General features: G+C 37.2%; 1 protein-coding gene across 1 annotated transcript in view; it reads left to right on the top strand.

Moving 5' to 3' along the window:
- The window catches only part of LOC122804009 (high affinity cGMP-specific 3',5'-cyclic phosphodiesterase 9A-like), a 708,135-nt gene extending 703,503 nt beyond the window's left edge, over positions 1–4,632 (top strand). The window contains exon 14 of the mRNA XM_044073690.1: positions 4,294–4,632. Coding sequence (XP_043929625.1) covers positions 4,294–4,542 — 249 coding nt within the window. The 3' untranslated portion in view covers positions 4,543–4,632. The remainder of the gene's footprint in view (positions 1–4,293) is intronic.
- The last annotated feature ends 12,792 nt before the right edge of the window (positions 4,633–17,424 follow it).

The following is a 17,424-nucleotide window of genomic DNA, read 5'->3' on the forward strand; positions in this document are numbered from 1 at the left end:
ATTCTAGATTACTGTCTACATGTGTCCCCAGATTCCTGAATATTGGGTTGACTCTTAGGGGTGTGTTCTCAATATGATAGTTACTAGGGGTAGATTACTTCCCAAAGGATACTATTATGCATTTCTTGGCATTTGGTTTTGTTCATGGCTCTGACACAAGTTATTTGTCTGTGTCAACCCTTCCTGGAGAACATTAGTGTCAGTGGGGAATCCTATAACTGCTCCTAATTTGCAATTGTCTGCAAATTTGGTCAGCCAGAGGGTCTTTACATTAACCTTGACTTCAGAGAAATAAATGCCAAAAAGGAGTGATCCCAGTACCAATCCCTGAGGGACTCCGCTTGCAACTTGCCTCTTTGTAAAGGTAGACTCCCCAATTCTAACTTCCTGGGTCCTGTCTGTGAGCCAGCTGGCTAGCCACTGGATGACATAACAGTTCATACCTAACCTCTTGAGTTTATCAGCCATGCTTGAGTGGGGTATTGTGTCAAATGTCTTGGTCAGGTCAAGGTAAGCAGTGTCAACTGTTTTGCCCTTATCCATTGCTTTGGTAACTTTCTCAAAAAAAGCAAATTGGGATGGGTCCAGTGTCTAGAGGTTTCCTAAATCATTATTGATCATTTCCGTGATAATTCTTTCCAGTGAGACTTATGGGTCAGTAGTTTCCTGGGTCTGTAGATGGCCCACCTTTGTACAGAGGGATGACTGTTGTTTTTCATTCATGAGGCATGAAGCCTGTTCAGAGGCTACAGTTAAATAGCAATTCCAGAGGGCCTGATAGGTCATGTTTCATGCTATTTTGAAGGCATCTGGGGATATTGTCTGAACCCATTAGTGCAGTGTTCATCCACTTAGAGAAAGCAGTGAGGAACTTTCCCAGTGATAGTAGGGGAAGTTATATTTGATGGTATTTCCTGAGGGGAGGTTGGAGGAGGGGTAAAGTTAGAGATAAATTCATCTGCAATTAGGTTTGCTATGTTTTCTGGCTCAGTATAGGTGGTTCCATTAACAATGAGCTCTGTGCACAATTGTTTATTACCTTTGAGGTTGCTGACATAACTAAAGAATGCCTTATGTTTGTCCTTGGCCTAGGAGGCCAAATGTACCTCACATTTAGCTTTGGTAGACTTTATTTGTCCTCCGAGTTGTTTGTTTAGTTTGAGAGTACCTGTATCCTGCTGGGTGCTGCTCCTCCTCATTTTTGCCATGATTTTCTTCTTTCTGTTATACAGCTTACTAATGTTGTGATTCTACCAGGGTGGCTTGTTTTTTCGAGTTATTTCTGTAATTATTCCTGGTGGGTACAGATGCCTCAATGCAGCTATTAACAGCTTGTATAGGGTCATACCTCTCAACCTCTTACAGCAAAAAATCTGGACAAAGCCATAAATAATGAGGGGAAAATGGCCAGAAAATAGGGACCATTTTTAAATATTATTCTTATGAACTAAACGGCACACAAAACTATAAGCAAAAAGAAAAACTCTGCCACGACAGCTGCCAAGTGCTAAAACACTGGAGATTTATTGTGTAAAAACTTTTAAGCGCTTTTCGTTTGCTAGCAAGCAAATTTCCTCATTTCTTCACTTTTCTAGTTGCCATCCTTATTATCAGAAATGGTCAGTCATTAAGGGTCAGTTAGTAAGGGCCTCACGCATAGTTAGTCAGGAAGAAGAATTTATTGACGAATGTTGATTTTTAGAAAGCATGTTCTTGCACCATGGCTATCCTGAGACCCTGCTAGACTCTTTAATTGATGAGGTTAGATTGAAAAGATCTAATCAGATTTACAAACCCATTCTGGCTGTCAAGGTTAGAGTGTCTGAACAGACCAGTGGGTCTAACTCTGTGACAACGGATAATGCTAACGAGCTGACAGATTCAAGCACTCATGATTTTCAGTTAGGTTTTATTAATACATTTAGTGTGCATAGCCATCTCTGTACTAAGACCATTCAGAAAAATTGGGAACTTTTTAGAACTAACCCAATGTTATTTAATAAACTAGGTAGCTTGCCCAAAGTAATATTTAGGAGAGGCAGGAACCTGAAGAATTTGTTGGAACAACAACGTTACAGTATTCCTAGAATAACAGGTATGAATAAATGTGAAAACTGTAATTTTTGTAAGTTTGTAGAGGTAGCCAATTGGTTTGCCATTAATGGCACACACTTCACATTTAAATGTAGGCTCAATTGTAACTCTAGGTTTGTAGTTTATTTAGCTAAATGCCAATGTTGTCCTGCATTTTATATTGGCAAAACGGAGCGTAGGCTCCATGATAGAATTTATGAACACCAATATGCTATTGGCAAAAGAAAAATGGACAACGCTTTAGCCAAATATATCCAATTGAATATAGACCATAAATTTAAGTTTATGGCTATTGATCAAGTATCGCAGGAAATTAGGGGTGGACCTACACCCCTACAACTTGAAGAGTTAGAATTATTTTGGCAAATTAAGCTTAATGCTTATAATTTCCCAGGACTAAACGAAACCTGTTCTATTAGCAGTATTCTAAAATTAAGAAGTTTGCAGAGATGGCTGACAGGAAGTAGTTTGTGTATAAGGTTGCTTGACATGTTTATTTATTTTTTTACTAATATGTTTTTGTCACATAATACTTTACCGAATTGTCATTTAGGCAAAAAGCTTTTTATTTGTTTCCATGTTTACGTCTAATTTTGTAATGAGTTATAAGTCTTACTTTGTATATGTAGCATTCAGCAGTTTGGCATGTTTCCCTTGATACATGTAAGATTTTCGTGCATACATTTTTTACACATGTATGCACATTTTTTATATTCCATATTTTATATAACATAATATTTATATTTTGCATTTATATCAATGTTGCCACAGTATGTTTAGTTTAGTTTTATGATTTAGTGTAGGTTGGTCCGTTTAAAAGCAGCAATTTTTTATGAATGTGTATCTCTTTAACAAGTTCAGTGAATGAGTTACATTGTAAATGATACGTCAATTTGATCACCTGCTTGTTTAAAAGAGTTCTGAACTATTAAATTTCATTTCTGAGGAAGTTTGCTTGCTAGCAAACGAAAAGCGCTTAAAAGTTTTTACACAATAAATCTCCGGTGTTTTAGTACTTGGCAGCTGTCGTGGCAGAGTTTTTCTTTTTGCTTATTATTCTTATAAACTTAGAATGTTGATAGAATAACAGGTTTTGTGTAAGCATACATTTTCTGAAGGGTATGAAGTCTGAAACTCAAATGTCTGTCATTAATTACTGACTTCAGTCTTTAATGGCTTGCTAATGATTTGTCAGAAAACCACGCTTTTATGAAAAACAGACCATAAATATGAGGCACAAATCTGGACATGCTGTGAAAATCTGTACAGCTGAGAGGTATGTAGGATTTCTGTGACCAGTTTTGCATAGACAGCAGTGTTCTCGGGGTTTATGGGAGCCTGAAATGTTACCAGATTTTCACTTAATAGTAGGAAGTTAGCCTTAGAGTAGTTCCTGAACATTCCAAGGTTAGCTGGGATTCCGGGTTTTATTTTTATTTAAAGGAGACCATTTTGTGGTCTGACCTTACCAGAGAGGACATTACACTAGGAGGTCATGATGCATTAAGTGAACCAGTCCATGGTAAATCCTATCCTCATACCTTATGTACTACAGCACCTAAAAAGGATCCTTTATTATTCCTAACCAGAAACCTATCAAGAAAGCACTGATCACTGCATAGCAAAAACTGTTGTTGTGTGAGTATTCTTACAACTCCTTTTATTGCACCTGATTATATTAGCAACATCCGATTTCACAACATTAGTAATACATTATTATGTATTTTTTAATGGAAGAACTGTGAGGCATTTACATTTTTGTTTAGATTTTTTATATTCTTGTAGTTGTTTCCCTCGGGGAGAAGTGAATTTTATTAGAATATTCTCTTTTCACAGAAGTGATCTCTCAGTATATATAAGAAGGTGTTGAGGATGAAGCAACCCCCGCATGGGAATGTGTGTGGGGGTTGCCTTAATGAAAAAAAAATACTGAAATTGTGCGTTGTGGTGTATTACTTTTTTCCCATGCAATGTACTTTGCATAATACACCTTGTTACAAAGTATTTTGGTGTCAGTATAGTGAGCCACAAGGAAATCATGCATGATAAATAAATCTAGTTACTGATGCAGCTTCTGGATGATTAAAGATTTGTTTGTAATAATGAAAATAAATACTACTGAAGCCGTATCATAAGTTAAACAATTATCATAAATAAGAAGTTCATGAACTAGTTCATATTTCTGTTTATCTCTTGCAGCAACACATCATTGATCCTGTTCGAAAGGCACTTGACTATTATACTGAGATGGAACGTTCACTAGAAACAGAGAAGCAAAACTGCATGGCTAATTCACAAAACAAGAAGCCAAGATGTCCAGACATTAAAAGAAACAAACTGAGGAACATATGTCAAGCTGAACAGGAAAAAATAGTGCAACTGCCCAAATTCAGTAATACTACTTTCAAATCTAAAGTTAAAACATCTCAGAAAACTATAAAGAACTAATTGCATCAACTGGTACTGATTAATACTACATGGCAGTTCAGTTTTATAATCTACAATCCACTTTAGAGCTTTCAATAGGATAATTGTTTTTCATGTTGATACAAAATGACAGCACCATTCATAATCTCCCTAGAGGGAGAACTGCAGAGCAGTAAAACCATCATCATGACTGAAATGCTACATGGCAAAGTATGGTGATGGGATGCCACTCAGGTGATTTTGCTACAATGAGCCTGTATTTCTCTTAAGTACTCTCACTCCATATAATTTAACACTTTCTTTTAAAAAAAAAACAAATATGTATTTGTTTGTTTGACAAGAAATACTGCCGCACTATTCCAAGAAGCTTACTTTAAAATAAGAGCAAAATATTCAGTACTTTGAAATTAGTACAACTCTGAGAAGGAGTGGCAAAGTCTCCTTGTAAAGCAGCAGTTTTTTTTTTTAAGTTTATATGACACCTGAATATCTTAATGACATTTTGGAATTCAGTCAGCAACTAAGGACATGATGTCATAGACAGGGTACTTGGTACCTATCATCCTTGTATGAAACTTTGGCTAGCCAGAATGCTTGGCATCTGTTGGACTTCACCCCCTTTAACTAGGGAATATAGGTAATGAAGAAATGTTTCATCCCCATAGTATGGTTTTCAACCTCCTCATATTCTAAGGAAAAATGTACAGGATAGAAAATCAGGGGTGAAGGTAGCTTTGATAAGTACCAGAAGTCTCAGCAATTAAGTGGGTGATTCAGAAGTTTTTCTTTGCTCAAAGGATGTTAATACCTGTACAATAACCAAAAAACAAACTCAGTATGGCACACTGGAGCCTATGAAGGCAAACACAAGTTTAAAATATCCAGTCACCGTCACTAAGAAACTCCAGCAAGACACCTTCATTTAAAATAAATTTAATCACATGTAATTAAGCACTTTCATTCCTTCCAGAGAACTTCATCAAAATACAAACTGGAGTTAATCTGGCACTTAAATAGTACAACCAAATCATTGCATCACAAAATATCCAACTACCCGTTGGTTCCCCATAATTAAAAAGAAATGTTATAATTAAGGTATGTAGTAAAACAAAAAAAAACATAATATCCACACTGAGCATTTGCTGCTGTTTAAATTTCATCAAAATGTTGTAAACGTATCAAAAAATCAAAAAATCAAAAAACAAATATCTCACTACTTCAAGGCTCGCCTTTTTAGAGCAGGAATAATTGAATAATGTTTGTTCAAACCGGGGGGGGGGGGCATGCCTCTAGTCTTAATTGCCATATAAGTTCCTTAAATTCAAGACTGGTTTCCCAGTCCCCAACCCTGTCAAAACACTTCACCTGCTCCAGTACCCAAAACTAACAAAGTTTCTTTTCCTTTACTAATATCGTATGTGTGCTCATAAATCCTCTGTTTTAATTTTCTTTCAGTTTTCCCAACATAATATGCAGAGCACACACCACAATAAGCAACATAAACCACCCCTTTCCCCTTTTGTGTAACAGGTATAGTATCGAGATGCTGCAAGTTTGTCCTGTATCCCACTGATTGCAATTCAGTCAGATTTGAGATAAAAGGACATTGGGCACACATCCCACACTTAAATGTACCCAATCTCTGTACTAGTAACTTGACTACTTTATGTGCTTTCAAAGTAATTTTTCAGATTGGGACTTCTTCTGAACCCAATTTTAAGGGGTTTAGAAAATACCTCCAGGTCATTAGGCATGTTAGAAAATATGTCCCAGTATTTACAAAGGATATTTTTGATATCCTTGGTGTCACAGTGGTATTCAGTTACAAAAAATAATTCTTTATGCTTATTCCCATTGGTCACCAAAACCTGTCCTTGATCTTCCACACTCCCAACAATGTCCAGGGATACAATGCCTGTTGAGCCTTCAATAACCAATTCCCCACTCCCAACAATGTCCAGGGATAGAATGCCTGTTGAGCCTTCAATATCCAATTCCCCATCTCCCCAGGGCATCAAAGGAAGGAACCTCATCCCCAACCCATTCAAAATCTCTTGTTTGATCAGACCCACCACATTTTTGGGATATCCCCTGGTTATAAAAAGCTTCTCAATAAAATTGAGCTCATTAACCAGATCATCCCTATGCAAAGTCATCAGGGCTGCTCGGACCATTTGCCCCTTAACAATATTTCTTTTCTGAATAAATAGGTGTAAATAGAAATTTGAAAAACAGTTTTTCTATATAGGGTAGAGACACATCTTTTATTACAAATGTCCTTCCTGATATTCACATCCAAAAAATGCATTTCCATCAAATCAATATTGTGACTAAACTCAAAAAAATCAGTTGTATTATTGATAAAATTGACAAATTTTTCAACGTCATCCCTCAATTCCTTCCATACAATAAAAATGTCATCCAGGTAATGGTAATAGGCCCTGATATTGTTATAGTAGGAGAAGGAAAAAACATAGTATTACTCCCAATATAATAAAAAATATTAGCAAATACTGGGGCACATGAGGCACCCATGGCCACCCCATCTACTTGCTTGTAATACTCCCCCTGAAAGAAAATAAAATTATTTTTAAGTACAGTTTCCATAGTTTCAGGAATAAGCCTAAAAGTCTCTTCAAACCAGACTAAACCCGTGTCATGGGGAATGACACTAAATAAATCCTTAATGTCAATTGTAATAAACAAATAACCGAGATTAAAATCAAGTTATGCCATTTTACCCAAAACGTCGTAAGAATCAATAAGGATGTGCTGAAAAAGTCCATAAAAAAGGTTTCAATTCAGTGTCAACAAAAACAGAAAGTGGTTGGGTTTTAGAACCCGCTGATGAAACAATAGGTCTGGGGGGGGGGTGGTGTTCACATTTTTATGGACTTTGGCAATGCCAAGTATTCCCAGAATGACTGGCTTAGGGATATGCAAGAACTCAAATAGTTCCTTGTCAATCTTCCCCCTGTAATAAATTATCTTCCAGCCAAAGGTCTATATTTCTGTATGGCAAGTTGATTTCATTTTTGAAACAGGCAGATATTTACCATCATTTTGTAGAATCTCAAACATCTTACTAAAATACTCCCATTGCACCATAATAAACCCCCCTCCCCCATCTCGTTTCATAATTCACAATTCCTGATTCCCATTTAACTCAAATAACAGGTCCCTGTACAATTATTGATACATTGTTTAAAAATCCAGAATGCATATTCAAATTAGCAGGTATACATCCCTTCATCGCAGCACATCTGAATGAATAAATGAATGAATAAATGATGGTGCCTCAGTCTTTCTGCAAGGACACATAAAACCCAAAGGCAAAAAAGCATACTGGGACTAGAAATTGCTTAAGCAATTAATATCAGTGTCGTACAATATATTATGGTAGGAATCTACTGTACACTATCAATGACTCCCACAGAGCATGACGTTTCCCCAGCTAAGGTCCAAGAGGAAAATAAAAACAAAAATGTAATCTTTATGAGGGATTTTAACTACCAAGACACTGAGAGGTAGACTAATCTATGTTAATAAATATTTGTATTCAGCTGTAAAAATAGTCCCAAAAGATGTGAGCAGGTCCCCAAGAATTATTTGCAAAAAATCAAAGCGATAGAGGCAATTTGTCGAATAAAAGTTCCAAGACTTTATTGTGTTAGCGCTTTCGTAAACCAGTTACTTCATCAGACATAAAATAACAACTCATCTTTTTAGTATATATACTATAGCAATCAATCAATTAAAACAACTTTACATTTCCCTCCAAAATTTCTTAAAGAAATATACAACAAATAAAATTAACAACAGATAAAAGAGAAAGACAAACATAAAAGATTTTTCATTACATTTAAAATTCTTTAGCCACAAATCTAAACCTATTCAAGAGCACCTATAAGGGAAAAATATATGTCATATTTTATTTTATTTTATTTCCTAATGCCTATTTTATATTTTATATTTATATTTATATTATATTTTATATTCCTATTTAGCACTGGCTTCAGGGGTACCATATCATTTAGACCTAAACCTCTATGTGCTCCCAGCCTTAGAATCCACCTCAGTTCTGTGAATTCTGTATCATTAACTATATCCCCCAGTCTTTCACTAATTTGTTGTACCTGCAGGACTTGGAACATAAAAGTGTGCTCCTCACCCATGAGTAAAGTGTGCTTGGCCAGGGCACTATGGTCATCCCCCTTCCTAGTACAATAGAGGTGGTCTCTTATACGCTCTTTAAGTTGATGATTCATCTTACCCACATAAAATCTAAAACAGACTGTACAGTAAGCCAGGTATATTAGGTTCTTACTGTTACAGCTCGCTTGTGCTCTGATCTCCCACAAAAATCCTATTCCTGGGTGCCTATAAAATCTAGACGTATCTGTATACTGGCAGTAATTACAACTGCCACACTTCTTTGTTCCCCTATCTATGGTCTCCAGTCATCTAAATATCTTAGGGTAACATAATTGTTGTTTAAGACTCATCATTTTCTTATGAATAAACTTGGGATATTCTCCCACTGTATTTTTAGTCTCCTCACTCAGTAGCAAAATATGCCAATTCTTTTTGAACACATCCTTTACCTGTTTGACATCCTGTGTATAGGAGATAACTACTGGAACTCTATTATCTTCCCTTATTTCATTAACCCTTGTCCGTGCTCTTTTAGAATAATATGGCTTACCTCTACCTTGTCTCTCTGCTTTAACTTGGGCATAAGCTGCTTCTATCTCTTGGTGACTGTAACCCCTGTTCTCAAAGTCCAATTTCAAATTCTGTAAAGTATGATCAAATTCTTCATCCTGATTGGTAAGACATGAGACCCTTAGTCCTTGTCCTTTCACTATATTAAAAAATATGTGTGGTGGATGCATGCTATTTCTCTCTAAATAGGATGGATGGTAACATTCCTTTCTGTGCATTTTAGTGGTTATCCCTTCTTTCCCTTGCATTACTGTGACGTCCAGGAAATTGATACATTCCCTGGACTTCTCCATTGTAAAGTGCAAAAAATTACTACTACTACTGACGTCAAGCAAGAACTCATTTAACTGTCCCTCATTCCCTTACCATCCAGTGAAGAGATCATCCGCAAAACGTCTATACATCTTAATACATTGATTTCCCCACATATAGATGAACTGATGTTCCCATTCATCCATCACTAAATTAGCATATGTATTGGCACAGCTGGTCCCCATGGCAACACCAGCTGCTTGACAATAACATAGATCATTAAATAAAAAGATGTTATGCTCTAACACCATTTCTACAAGCATGCATATAAAATCTATTTGTTGTGTGTTTGCCATGTCTTACTAAGGATTGCTAAACCTTCTACATTTGGTATGTATGTGAATAAGGAAGTAACATCCAATGTTACTAACCAGTCAAATACTACACCATTTGTCCCTCCACATATTTCATACAGATCAGTCAGGAATTGTTCAGTATCTTTCAATATATAAGGGCAGTCCATCAAAACCGGCTTAAGCTGTTTATCTACATAAATACCTAATATACCTGGCTTACTGTACAGTCTGTTTTAGATTTTACGTGGGTAAGATGAATTGTCAACTTAAAGAGCGTATAAGAGACCACCTCTATTGTACTAGGAAGGGGGATGACCATAGTGCCCTGGCCAAGCACACTTTACTCATGGGTGAGGAGCACACTTTTATGTTCCAAGTCCTGCAGGTACAACAAATTAGTGAAAGACTGGGGGATATAGTTAATGATACAGAATTCACAGAACTGAGGTGGATTCTAAGGCTGGGAGCACATAGAGGTTTAGGTCTAAATGATATGGTACCCCTGAAGCCAGTGCTAAATAGGAAGGGCATTAGGAAATAAAATAAAATAAAATATGACATATATTTTTCCCTTATAGGTGCTCTTGAATAGGTATAGATTTGTGGCTAAAGAATTTTTAATGTAATGAAAAATCTTTTATGTTGTCTTTCTCTTTTATCTGTTGTTTATTTTTATTTGTTGTATATTTCTTTAAGTAATTTTGGAGGTAAATTTAAAGTTGTTTTAATTGATTGATTGCTATTGTATATATACTAAAAGGATGAGTTGTTATTTTATGTGTCTGATGAAGTAATTGGTTTACGAAAGCGCTAACACAATAAACTCTTGGAACTTTTATTCGTCAAATTGCCTCTATCACTTTGATTTTTTGCAAATAATTCTTGGGGACCTGCTCACATCTTTTGGGACTATTTTTACAGCTGAATACAAATATTTATTAACATAGATTAGTCTACCTCTCAGTTACAACAGTAGATTACTCAATGTCTGTTTTGTTTAATGCATGGGTGTTTGCATGATGGTTAAGGTATTTACCTCGCAGACACAATGTGAAAGGTTTGAGTCTCACCTGTGAAAGGAAACTGACTAGGCTTAAAATGATGTGCAAAGGCAGCTTACCTATGAATCTATGAAACACACACACACATTGAATAATCATTTCACCACATACACACTCAAACAAATAAGCTTTTTACATGGGTCCAAAGCCCCCACTCTCCCAAAGTTAAGGTAACCAACTCCAAAATTGAATGTATATCATGCTAAGTGCTGCTTGGAGCACTGAACCTCACAAAGACCCATCTTGCACTGCACTCACATATCCATTCGCATGCCCACTACAAGTGGCAACACACACACACACACACACACACACACACACACACACACACACACATGCAAAACTCTGAGTGTGCTCATCCAAGCATTCAGAATATCCCACTCACGTCACAAGTAGCCAACACACATATACACACATCACACACACACACACACACACACAAACACACACACACACACACACACACACACACACACACACACACACACACACACACACACACACACGAAAAATGGTTGATCATTCAATAAGTCAGATATATACACAAACACACTCATAGCCACATGAACATAACCCTCTTGATGACATATACACACATACTCTCTCTCTGTCTCATACTCACTGACAACCTCACACACATTAACACTGCACAAACCCTTCCAATAACACAAAGCTTCAAATGCAAGCAACTTGTCTCTCATGCCCTGCAAGATATATCTCACACACACCCACATACACACACACACACACACACACACAATCAAACTCCAAAAAATTTGATATTATATAGAAGCACACCAGTTTCAATGTACTTCACTGAAGTCATTTATCCGTAAGTATACATGTTTGCACTCATAGAATCAATGAATATGTACATAAACAGTACACATACTCAGCAAATGTCTGCAGTCGAGTAGTGGGTTTTGCTCAGCCAATATTCAACCACCAAGTTTAAAACCAAGAGGATGGCATCCACCTAACACTGCCCTGCTGATTTCAATACCTGGATCAATCATTTACAAGGAATCTGAATTGGGAAATGGCACAGTAGTGAAAGCTAACAAATGCATTCCCAATATCCTGTTTCCTACAGAAAAACAGAAAGGCAGTCCTGATTTCCTTAGGAATGTCTGCGTCCCTGATTTTGAGAGGAACAGCACCCCATTTGGGTGGTCTAAGGAAAGAGAAAGCCTAACCCTGGTCTGAGATGAAGTTTCAGAGAATTTGGGCCGATAGATGAATCAGTACCGGTTTCAGACTGCATGTAGTAAATCCTGCATGTAAGGAGACTGCACAAGGAGGGTAGTAGTGAAGACAGCTGTGTATAACGGTGAGCACACTGGCTGATGGATCTACACTTTCTTTATTTTGGTTCTAGTTTATTCTATGTAAAGTGACGCACCCTATGTGGGAGATGATACAGCTATCAACTTTGATTAGAAGGCCTAGAGGAAAGGATTGTTTTCATTAGTGGACACACTGAAAAAGGGAAGGACATACCCTGCTTGAAGATGAAGTTATCCAGTAGAACTTTTGCTTCTAAAGTAATCTGTCTGAAAAGTGTGCCGACAAATGCAAGTTGTGGGTTGGTTGGTTGTACTTGTATACCAGATTTATCTAGAACAGCATACTAGATTTATCTAGAAGAAATAATTGCAAGGTCATGACAAAATCTAGTATGAAAGTCCATTTATCAAAATGCAATTTCTCTGGTGTCTCTTCAGCAATTTATGTTTGAGCAAATTCTCCTTTATCTTTTTTTTTTCTTTTTGTTAGTTGTCCTTTTCCAAAGCTATCAGAATATACCTGAAATACAAGTGTGTAGTGATTTTCTGTAAATGTCTTTCTCAGTTGTAGTTAACATACCAATATTACAAATACTACATTTCTACAGATGGGAATTTCTTTTTAAACAAATGTCACTCATTCTTCTTTAAAAAATAATAATAAAATAAAATAAAATGTCTGCATTGTGGTGGGATTAGCATACTTACCATTATATGTAATAAGAAGATGTCTAAAATCTTCTGCAGTAAAAAAGGTAGCAAGTCACAATCAGGTTCGGCCTTGGGGCCTCTGTTACTTGGGCTATACTTTTCTGAGGTGCAGGCCAAAACCAGTGGGCTATTGCTGACCAAGTTTGCAGATGACTGCAAGCTGGATGTTGTCATCAATTCCCCTAGTGACGTGGACATCCTGCAAGAGGGTCCAACCCAAACAAATGACTGGTGCCAGAAACATGGCCTCAACCTGAACACAAAAAATGCATCATTATCCCCTTTGGAGAGAGTGACATCCCAGAAATTCTCACATTAATAACAATGTCCTTAGCACACAATCAGTCGTGAGGGATTTGGGCACCCAGATTGATGGCAACCTGACTTTTGACCACCATGTTGCTTCCATTGTACGGAAAGCTTTCTACTTGGCCCACCTCATAAGTAAGGGTATCTCATCCAGGGACAAAGAGGTCATAACATCCCTGTATTCTTCCCTTATAAGGCCCATTATTGAGTAAATGCCCTGTTCAGCATGTACCTCACAAAGCACATGCAGCAGCTGGAAAGACCACAGAGGTTCCTCACCAGGAGAATCCAGGGCCTCAAAAATATACCATACAAAGATAGGCTAAAAGCCCTATCCCTCTACTCAGTTTCATACAGACTCCTCAGAGGTAACCTCAGTCTGGCATACAAGACAATCTTTGACCCCCTTCATGGGACTGCTGCATATCCGCAAGTCAAGTTCCATTCGAATAACCCACAAGAACTGCTTCATCCTGGTCTGTGACAACAATAGGACTTGTTGGCAGGACAGATTTGTGGCCCAGAGATTCCCCCATCTGTGGAATAGACTCCCTCTCCACATCAAGCAGAGTACCTCTTTACCCCTTTTTAAGCGCAATCTGGATAACTGGATGGGAAATAGAAAATACATCCCTGGGATTCTACCCATGTCCCTGCTGGACACGGGCATTGGGTGCTGATTTGTCTATACATGGGCTAAACTCTTGGCTAGGCTTCTAAGGGCCTCAGGGCTAATAGCCTAGTAACTTCCTGTGATCCTATGATCCTATGAACTGAGGTACATGATGCATCCAAGCACACAAGCCATCAATGGCATGGTCATATTCATTACAGAATAATTCTCCTGAGACAGCCTTAACCATAACACTCTCCATAACTCTACAATTTGCTCTGCAAATAAAATAATTTCCAAATATATACTGTGTATTAGAGTGCTGAGTCCTGCATTATATATTCAACTGTCTACACTTGTGCATAGTTTCGTTTTTAATCTGTACTTTAGTCATGGTTAGATACTGTATGTTTCCACAATATAGCCTGAGAATGAACATACATTCAACTCCCAACTCTTCATACCAAAATAGATATTACGATTTCTGTTTCATTTATCCTGGATATATCAACATTGCCTAACTTTGGTTTGAATAAAAGTTGGTTCAAAAGTATTGATTAACTTTGATTTTTTAAGTATTTATGGGTTTCTGAAATAGTCCAGTAAGATAGTTTAGCAGCTATATAAATGACAGGCCCTTTAATATCATGGTTGGTAGGAGTACTTTGAAACTTGGAGTGTATAAACCAGGAGCGCTTCAAGGGTCCACATTAATGCCCATTTTGTTCTTCCTTTTCAGTAATGATTTGGTCTTAGCCCTCCCAAAATTTAAATTAACTCTGTATGTTAAATTATATAATCCAGCATGTCACAGGATCAGCAAATAATTGCACAAGAATCTACAAAAAGAATTCCACTTATAGGGACATTGGTCAGCAAACAATAACCTAACTATGGCAATGATCAATGTGACTCCTCAAAGAGTAAGTGAAGCAGAGGAACTTAAGTTACTGGATCTATTTAATCCATAGTTGTGATCAACAACTGTGGTTAAAATGTACAAATATCCACCTGGCTCTGTGCTGTAGATGGATAAAACCTTGACTATAACTCAGAAAACCTAAGATTCAGTAGCGGCTTCAACTGGAACAGCCTGACAAGGGAGGGTGGAAGTGAGCAGTATATGCTGTGTTGTCTATCCTGGGAGAAAGGAGATGGTAGTCCCAGTCAGCTGATAGTTCACATGCAAGTGGAGGCTTGGACAGTCTCAATACCCATAAGAATGGGAATTTAGGCTTAACAATCTCAATCTGACAATAGTAGTTGTCAGGGACACGTGTGTAGGAACACACACGGGCCATCTTGATAACACGGGATAATCTGGCAATGGTAGCTGATGGGGACACGTGTGTAGGAACACACACAGGCCATCTTGATAGCATGGGATAAAGCCACAGAAATACAGGTGCCCAAATCAGCTACCAGCAGTGAGATTAAGGCCATGAAAAATAGAAAAATCCAATGGTTGCTTGCATGATGGCTTACATGGTTAACTCTGACCAACAGTATGAAGGGGCACTAATGCATAGCAAAGTCTGATGGTCAGGGGGCAGTGGGGAAAAAGTTCTTAATATTTCATTCTGATATTGAAAACTGTATTAACAGGATGCTAGAGGAGATGAAATCAAGTTACAGACTACCAGAAAGAAGAAGGGCTATTGGCATAAACCCACTAATGCTATGTGACAGTATGCTTTGCTGGTTAGTTTGTTGAGATCATCATACAAGACAGGTATTTTGCAAACAGCAGTCAATAAGACGTGTAAATTCACACTGTCTGAAATGTATCAATGTAACTGTTTCTCTATAGCAAAGTGGCTTCCTATTACAACATGAGACACTTTGATGCTAGCCTCACTTAACATTTAAACTATTACATTTAACTCATCTGATAGCAACTTAAGAATATCATTATCAGGTAAGATCACAAGACAGTCAGATGGTTTTACATGGTACAAAGGCTGACATCTGGCTTAGCTATGGAAGTGGAAGAGTTCAGGTAAGTGGCCTCAGCTCTTTGGAATCAATCCCCTCAGGAGGTCTGAGTGATCAACATCAAACATAGTTTATAGCAAAACTCCTGAAATATTTATTCTCTTATCACAGATGTCATTGTTATAAGGAGAATAGCTAATCCTCTGAATGAAATTTTGAAAACACTACATTATGTAACATTGTTTATGTTTTGTACATTGCCTGATCATTTCCTTTGATTTCCTGTGTTATTCTGTGAGTTTCTCTGAGAAATTCTGTTTTACAGGTTTTTGTTTTTCCTCTTCTGAGTGTTTGAAATAGTATTTGTTATCATTTGAGTTAGTAGTATACTGTATTTAGCCATGATTGCTATCTAATGTTCATGTAACTATGGCCAGTGTTGAGACTAAAGGTTCTTTGGACCACTTCTCTTCATCTTCGTTCACAAACCAACAAATAAGTAAATAAATGTGTTTATACTCTTGCAGTTTTGTATCACTGGTACTTTCATTTGTAGAACAAATATTGTCCACCTGTGGAGAGAGTAGTGCTTGCCTCCATGATGGCTGTGTTTTTTTGTGAAGCTTCATTACACAGGAAACATTTAACTGATTTATTCCATTTTCTCAGGTTACCTAGCCTCCTTTTCTTAACATACACTAAGCTAACTTTTACATATAACTTGTAGCCCGTTCCATGCTTATCAGTTTAGCAGCTTGTTTCCTCTAGGAATCTTTGGGAACTCCCAAGTACTGCATCTAGCATGGCCACCAGTGACCATAAAGCTAATATTTCTTTGGGTCTGAGTGTGGAAGATAAAATTGATCATATCACTCAGCTGATGTTTCAAGTACTCTTGGTTACAGAAGAACTGAAATCAACAGTTCAGGCACACCAACAATGTACTTATTCTTGAGCTATTAAAACATCCTTACTTTGCATGGCCATTTTGGTGAATGGTGTGCAGGTCTTAAAGCTGCAAGAAGCTACTTTAAGTATTATAATCTACCCAAGATGAAAGTGAAGATCTACAAAATCAACAGAGGATGCAAACTGAAGACTAGGGAGGCTTATGGAAGACATGAAATAGAAAAAATCAGTTTGATTATTGTATGCTAATTTTTCCAGCACCCTACAGTTACCTTTTCCAGTTATTTTGGAATTGACTTACCACTCATTTAAGCCTATACCAGGAACCAATCATGTCTCCATGCACACTTATATTCAAGTTTCTGAATTTAATTGATATTACCTGAATTTCCAGTAAGATGAAGAAAAGGAGGAAATTCTTCGTGTGTACTGTAAAATTAGGATGCTCAAGGATGCAACAATTGGAATCATTTGTAAAAGGAAAGCACTTCTGGAAATTTGCAAACTTTGTTTCCAGAATAATGTGTCTACTTCATTTAAATAGCTGCTACCCTTTCTCAAGATAGAACTCCCCAAAATAAACATTTTGACAATCTAGATTCACCATTATATTTTTCTACAGAAGTACCTTCGTAAAGAAAGAGTTGATGACCTGGCTGGTTCCAGAATACACCCTGATTCTGTACAACCATCTTCCCCTCTAGGGTAAACTCGTGGCAGTGCACAGCTGTGGCTACTACTGCTCC

The sequence above is a fragment of the Protopterus annectens genome, chromosome 6.part0, assembly GCF_019279795.1.
Source record: "Protopterus annectens isolate FY-2018-M chromosome 6.part0, PAN1.0, whole genome shotgun sequence".
Taxonomy (NCBI): Eukaryota; Metazoa; Chordata; order Ceratodontiformes; family Protopteridae; genus Protopterus; species Protopterus annectens.